We start from the raw sequence: 6,969 nt of genomic DNA, 5'->3' as shown, positions 1-6,969 counted from the left end.
GTATGGTTGAGTTCAAAATGCAACTGAGACGCTCACAAGTGCCTTACCTCGAGAGGTAAGGCACCAAAAGCGTGAATGCTGAATCGTGCTTATATCCTAATAGTTTCCAAGACGAATGCTATTTACGCATTATATAGCAACAAGTGTCAATCGTAATAACCTATCTTTTGTATTAATTAGAAATAATTGTAACTGTTTAAACTAATAAATAAAAATTAAATTAGTTACTAAAAATGGCAATGGTCTCACCTAAATTATTCTCAATAAACATAGAAGATCCAATTTCAAATCAAATGTACACGATATCTGTAACTGTTGAAGAAATTCAACAGTTGAGCGAAGGTAATTATACATAAATAACAATTATTTTTTCATAAAATATTCTTTTATTCATTAGACATTGTTATAAATATTAAACTGAGTTCAGAATATTAGTAAATAAAAAATTGATTATTTTGTTTCATGATTTGTGAATACCGGTTTCATAAAAAAAAAATATATTTCCTCGAAATGAACTTGGTAAACTTTTTATTTATTTATTTATTTATTACTTGAAAACATCTCAACAGCCCGAAGGCCAATTACAGAGAATTCTGATTTACAATATGTAATACAAGAGGCGCGTTAACGGTTAGCAAAATACTTAACAATTATTGAGTTATTCAATAATAACAGAAACTTACATAGAATTTTAAAGAAATTTTAATACATTAATACACTAATGCTGGATGAAATTATTACATAATATAAGATATAATTTACATTATTATTAATATAAAGATATAATTTACAAACCTAATTGTTTTAGTGATACTATTTTCATCTAGTGTTAACTACCAGTGATGCAAGGGCACTGGGACTAATTGATGAAGAAGACTCAAGCAGGTCAAAACTATTACTTTGACGTACAATAATGTTACATGCATTAATCATTCTATATAATGGGGATGTTTAAGTGAACTTATTTTTACTTTTGGATGGACAGAAAGGCTGATCAGACCGTAGTAATCTTTGAGGTACTTGTATAGGTATAATTTCAAGGAATCTGGGACATTCTATATTATTAGACAGAATGCTTCGTCATAATAAGTACAGAAGCACAGATCCTTCTTTCTTCCAACGTTAAAAGATTTGTCTCTGCACACATGGCCAGGTAATCATTTCCCCTATCAGGATAAACTCCATATTTTTAAATAAAAAGTATTTGACGAATTTTCTCTGGACTTTTTCAATGAGATTGATTTGCTTTTTATAAGTTGGTGACCACACTACAGATGCATATTCTAATCTTGATCTAACAAGTGATATATAAAGGGCTTTAACGGCATTCAGGTTCTTAAATTTTTTGGAAGACCGAATCACAAAACCGAGAATTTTAGTCGTTGAACGTACAAGATTTGTGTAATGATCATAGAAAGTTAACTGGTAGTCAAAAGTTATGCCTAGATCATTAACTGTTTGGACCCTATCTAAAGTCTTGCTGTCAATAGTGTAATCAAATAAAATTGAACAGTTAGATTTATTGAAATGATATTATTTTACACTTAGTCTTGTTTAGAAAAAGTTTATTATCCATACACCAACTGGCAAATATATTCAGATTATATTGTAAGAATTCACAATCATTGAATTGCGTATGACATGATAGATCTTGGCATCATCAGCAAATAGATCAATGTAAACCGATAGCAAGAATCCAACGTCATTAATAAATATAACAAACAATAACGGACCAAGATTAGATCCTTGCGGAACTCCAGACGTTGAATAGAATACATGAGATAGATAACCATTAAAAAGTACATAATTTTTTCTATTTGAGAGATATGATATCATTAAGTTGACTAGCTGTCCAGGGATGCCAAGATCTACTAATTTGTCAATAAGTATATGAATATCCACCTTATCAAAGGCTTTAGAGAAGTCCGTGTGTATAACATCAACCTGTTTCCCATTCGAAATATTATCTGAAATAAATTGAGTGTATGGAAGCAGATTCGTTACCACAGACCTTCTCTTCAGGAAGCCATGTTGTGAAGGTGTAATATATGGAGTAAAGTATGAAAGTAAATGTTCATATAAAATCATTTCAAAAATCCTAGCAAATGCAGGTATGATTGAGACAGGTCTGTAATTATCAATAAGTGACTTATCCCCGGATTTGTGAATTGGACATACTTTGGAAGTTTTCCACATGTCAGGAAAAATACCCTTAGTAAGACAGTCATGGAAGATAATTTTAGAGGTAGGATTAATGCACTGGAACAATCCTTTACTACTTCCTTGTCTACTTACAGAAAGAAAATGATAATTTTTTTTAATTTATTTTTTTTTTTAGATCCTTATTTTGCTAGTAAAAAATTGGAAGAAGCAAAAAGTTTTGAGTATGCGAAACAAATAAGTGGTATGTTTAATTTTTATTTCTAATTTCTTATATTTAACATAAAATATTCCCTATATAAAAAATAATTTAAATGCTGCATTATACTGTTAATTTTAATAACTTATTATTTTATAAAATCCTAATTGTTAGATGAAAATCCGGAATCTGTGGAAGCTCTTGATGGAGAAATGGATTTTGATGAGTTCAATGAGGTTAATGCATCAGATGGTCCAGATGACTGTACAGTTGAAGATTCAGGTATTCATTAAAAAAAAAAAATTATGTAATTGATTCGCATAAATTATATTGTTCTTCTTTATTAAATTTTGTGACATATAATTATATATAGTGTTCAAATGGCCTCACGAAGCAATACTCATGCTTATAGAAGAGTACAGAACAAATGAAAACAATTTCACAACCGGAAAAATTTCACAAAAAAAACTTTGGAAAAATGTAAGTGATCAACTCAATACCTATGGACATAAAATAACTGGACCGCAATGTCAATCAAAATTTTCGGGATTAAAAAGAACTTACAAAAAAATTAAAGACCACAATAATAAATCTGGCAATTCTGCAAAAACTTGGCCTTACTTTACGGTAAGTTTTGATATATTTCTTACGAAAAACTAATTTCAAATTTAAAAACTCTCTTTTTTTAGCTAATGGATGACCTACTAGGAGCTAAACCAAATATAACTCCGACAGCAACGTGTTCATCAACTGGGAAGAGAACACGATCGAATTCTACATGTAGCAGTGTAAGCTCTGAAAATGAATTAGATGAAACAGCAACGATAGTTAGTAAGTATACAGCTTGTCATCTTGTATAAAATATATAATAAATAAAATAAGAATTTTTACGAGGAATAATTATTACATATTTTAAATTGACATATTTTGTTTAGAAAAGTCAAAATGTAAGCAGCCTATCGACAAGTTATTGGATGTTTTAGAAGAACGCTCAAGTATCCAAGAAGCTAATAAAGATCGTAGATTCCGCGAATTATTGGCATTTAAGGAACGTAAGATGGAGGAAAATCTGGAATTAAAAAAAAGAGCTGTCGAATTGTTAGCACAAATAGTTAACCGTCAACAACAATTTTAATTTTTAAGACTAAATATTTATTACTAAATGTTAGTTTTATTTCAAACATAAATTTTTCGTATAGAGATTATTGTTCAAAACATAAATATAAGTTTTTTTATATCTTTAGATTCATTATTTTTTATTGTTAGCTTACAAATAAAAGTAAATGTTAATATAACTACTTATATTTAATATTGTTAATAACATATAAATATGAATAAATTTTTATCAAGCCATTTTTAAATAAAAAATTAGTTTATTGTTGTATATTTTCTGTATTTTTAAAATTTGAAATGTATACATTTTAATGATTTTTACCAAAATAATAGAGATATTTATTAAATAACAAATTAATATTTTTCATAATTCAATGAAAGGAGAACGGATTTTTTATATTTACAGTTAAGTGAGTTTTGAAAATAACTCATAAAATAATTACAATTTTTTTTACGAAATCTTTCTTTCGATATCTTACAAACTAACATATATACAATAAATGAAATGTTTGTTATTTCATTCAAACGATTACTTTTTAATTTTTCAAACACTGACTTTTCATTATACTTCAGAAAGTAAATATTAGTAATAATTCGAAGTTTTAAATAGTATATTACGTATCTAGGTCAGTAAAGTAAGAAATGTCTCTAACCACATGTAATTGTTGGCCGAGGTTGACAAATATGTGATCTGAGGCTTTCTTATTTACTGGCAAAGGACAGAGTATACTATTTTTCTGTTCGACAGAGCCAGAAAGGGGCAATTTCGTTTAGCGCAGCGCCCGAAAGTTGCCGCTTTCTGGCTGGAGAACAGAAAAAAATTTTTTTTCGAAAGAAAATTAAATAAAATAAGTAAAATTTATAGATTTTTTTAAACATTTCTGATGGGAAGGCGATAACATATTACATTACGTTTCTGAGCACCTTCAGTAGCCGCTTCTCTACTTCGAATATCGTTGAAGTTTTCATTATTATTTTCATTTTCTTCACCAATATCTTCATCAACTGGTAATTCATCTGATTTTAATAAGCATATATTATGTAAAACACAGCAGGCAATTATAAAATCGGGTATCAAATCTGTGCGGGTCATATCTAACACTGTCAATAGACTACGAAATCTTTTTTTCAGTAATCCAAATGCACGTTCAATAGCAATACGTGCAGATGAGTGACAAAAATTATAGTTTTTTTGACGAATTGATAAGTGACCGTTATCTCGATAAGGATTTAATAAGTTTTTATGAATAGGGTAAGCTGCATCACCAACTAAATGACAGTCATTTGGAAATTTCAGTGGATCATTAAGATAGTCATTTACTTCTGAAAGACGAAATACTCTAGCATCATGTACTGATCCAACGTTTCCAGCATAACAATGAAGAAATCTTGCTTGACTATCACATACAGCCTATAAAGAAAATTTATTTTTTTTATGCAAAGCCAGAAATTATCATTCATTATTATATTATTTACCTCCCTAGCGGTTTTGTAAATGCCGAAAAAATGTCGCAATTATACAGTATTAATGCGGTATTTTCTCAGCATTTTTTCGGTTGTTTTGGTCAGTTTTTTTATCGAAAAATTACGGAACATTTACCGTAAAAATGCGATACATTTACGCTGAAAATGCGGCATATTTACGGTAATAAGGCGGTAAAATGACTGTATTAAAACCATATTTAAAAAATGGTGTCAAATTAAATAACGCTCGGACTGGGATTCGAACCCAGAACCTCCTGGGGACATGTCGGCTACTCTACCATTTGAGCTACCCGGTCTATACCATAGTGTTTTTTTGCTTATTCTATATAAATTAAACCACACCGTCCATCTTACGATAAGCATATTCAAAATTAAATAATATAATTATATATGTGAAACAATATAACTTTTCGATTTTAGAAAATTTGCAATTTTCTAAGTGAGAAATTAAAAATTGAAATTAAAATTAGAATATATTTACTTAACATATGCATTATTTTATATTAATTATCGCTAAATACCTCATTAAAAAATAATATTCTACATATTTTTTATTCAAAAACAGTATTTGTTTTTGCAAAGTAGCGATGGAGAATAAAAAGCAAAATTTGAAATTTTTCATTTTATTCATTTCTAACATAACAGTGAACTAAAAATAAAACTAAATCTTTAATAATTGTCCATTATGTCAAAAAATATTCGGCAAAATTACTGTATTATTACGGTAATTATTTGGAATTTTTTGAGTAAAATTTGGGCATTAATGCGGTAATTGTATAGTATATTTTTGGTAACTGTACAGCATAAGTACAGTATATATACTGGATAACTACAGTATAAAAACTGGCCAAAATAACTATAGTTTAACCGCATTATTACCGAATTATAACGGTAAATATACGGCATGAGCATAAATGTCGAAAAATTACGGTATTTTACGGCATTATCAAAATCGCGAGGGCTGTAACTGAATTGAATGGTGACCTTTTCTGTTAACATAGGATTCCGAGTGTTGACGAGGTTTGGTAATATTTATATGTGTTCCGTCAATTGCGCCAATAACATTTGGAAACCCACTTGTAACTTCAAATCCATGCGAAATATTATCAACTTTTTCAGGATCTGGCCAAACTATAAAGTTAGGTGCAATTGCAACTAATGAATTTACAACTTTACGCACACTCAAGAGTGCTACTGCAAAGCTGACATTAAATTTTTGACAAATCGATCTAAAAATACAAAATTAATAAAGTTTCTCCATTTTTATTTATCTACATACAGCATTTATAAAATGAAGAATTTTTTTAACATACCGATATGAATCAGGAGTGGCCATTTTCCACAGTGCAATAAGTAATTGTTTCTCTGGCGATAACATTTTACATCCTGCTGATTTTCTTATTAATGAAGGTTTTATTGTATCCATAAGAAAAGAAAACGTTGATCGGCGCATTCTAAAATATAAAGTTTAATTAGATACATTAATAATAACTAATAGTAATTTCAATCTGACAAGAAAAATCCATCGCATTAAAGTATAAACTTGATTACTAATTTTTTGTCTGTGCATTATTAAAATATAATATTTTACGATAATTACCTGAAGTGCGATTGAAATTCTTTTTCGGTGTAAGCTTGCACTATGTCTTCAACATAATTTTGGAGCTTTGATAAACTTTCTCTTCTATGATAATAATCCAAGTATGTCCCGGAATATTCCCATAGTGTTTCATCATCAATTTTTTCAAGTTCTTCCAAATCTTCATCATCACTATAATCACTATCATTATTAACGATTTCGAATAAACATTCTACTGCTTGAAAAATAGCTAAATTATTTACACCCGCCATATTGATGCCAATTGACTATTGTTGATGGCCAACTGACTATTGTCAATGCTCAATACAGCTTATGATGATCAAAACGAACGGTATTTAGATGAGTAACGTAAGCGTTCGTGAGTCAAGACGAACACCAATAAAATGCGCTTATAAGCGTGAGCGCTGCGAGC

General features: G+C 29.2%; 2 protein-coding genes across 2 annotated transcripts; one reads left to right on the top strand and one right to left on the bottom strand.

The window, feature by feature from the left end:
• On the top strand, window positions 1-3,494 carry LOC123264017. Its single transcript, XM_044727062.1, has 6 exons — window positions 1-342; window positions 2,339-2,404; window positions 2,534-2,641; window positions 2,733-2,986; window positions 3,049-3,190; window positions 3,295-3,494. Exons 1-6 carry the CDS (start codon window positions 234-236, stop codon window positions 3,492-3,494), a joined length of 879 nt encoding a protein of 292 aa, XP_044582997.1. The 5' UTR covers window positions 1-233.
• Window positions 3,495-5,903: 2,409 nt separating this feature from the next.
• Window positions 5,904-6,958, bottom strand: LOC123264016 (protein ANTAGONIST OF LIKE HETEROCHROMATIN PROTEIN 1-like). The gene is made up of 3 exons (XM_044727061.1): window positions 6,558-6,958; window positions 6,271-6,411; window positions 5,904-6,186 (listed from the first exon to the last, which is right to left on the bottom strand). Exons 1-3 carry the CDS (start codon window positions 6,806-6,808, stop codon window positions 5,904-5,906), a joined length of 675 nt encoding a protein of 224 aa, XP_044582996.1. The 5' UTR covers window positions 6,809-6,958.
• Window positions 6,959-6,969: the final 11 nt, after the last annotated feature.

This window comes from Cotesia glomerata, linkage group LG4, assembly GCF_020080835.1.
Source record: "Cotesia glomerata isolate CgM1 linkage group LG4, MPM_Cglom_v2.3, whole genome shotgun sequence".
Classification (NCBI taxonomy): Eukaryota; Metazoa; Arthropoda; class Insecta; order Hymenoptera; family Braconidae; genus Cotesia; species Cotesia glomerata.
Note: the sequence above shows the minus strand (reverse complement) of the source record. Positions and strands in the feature narration are given on the sequence as shown.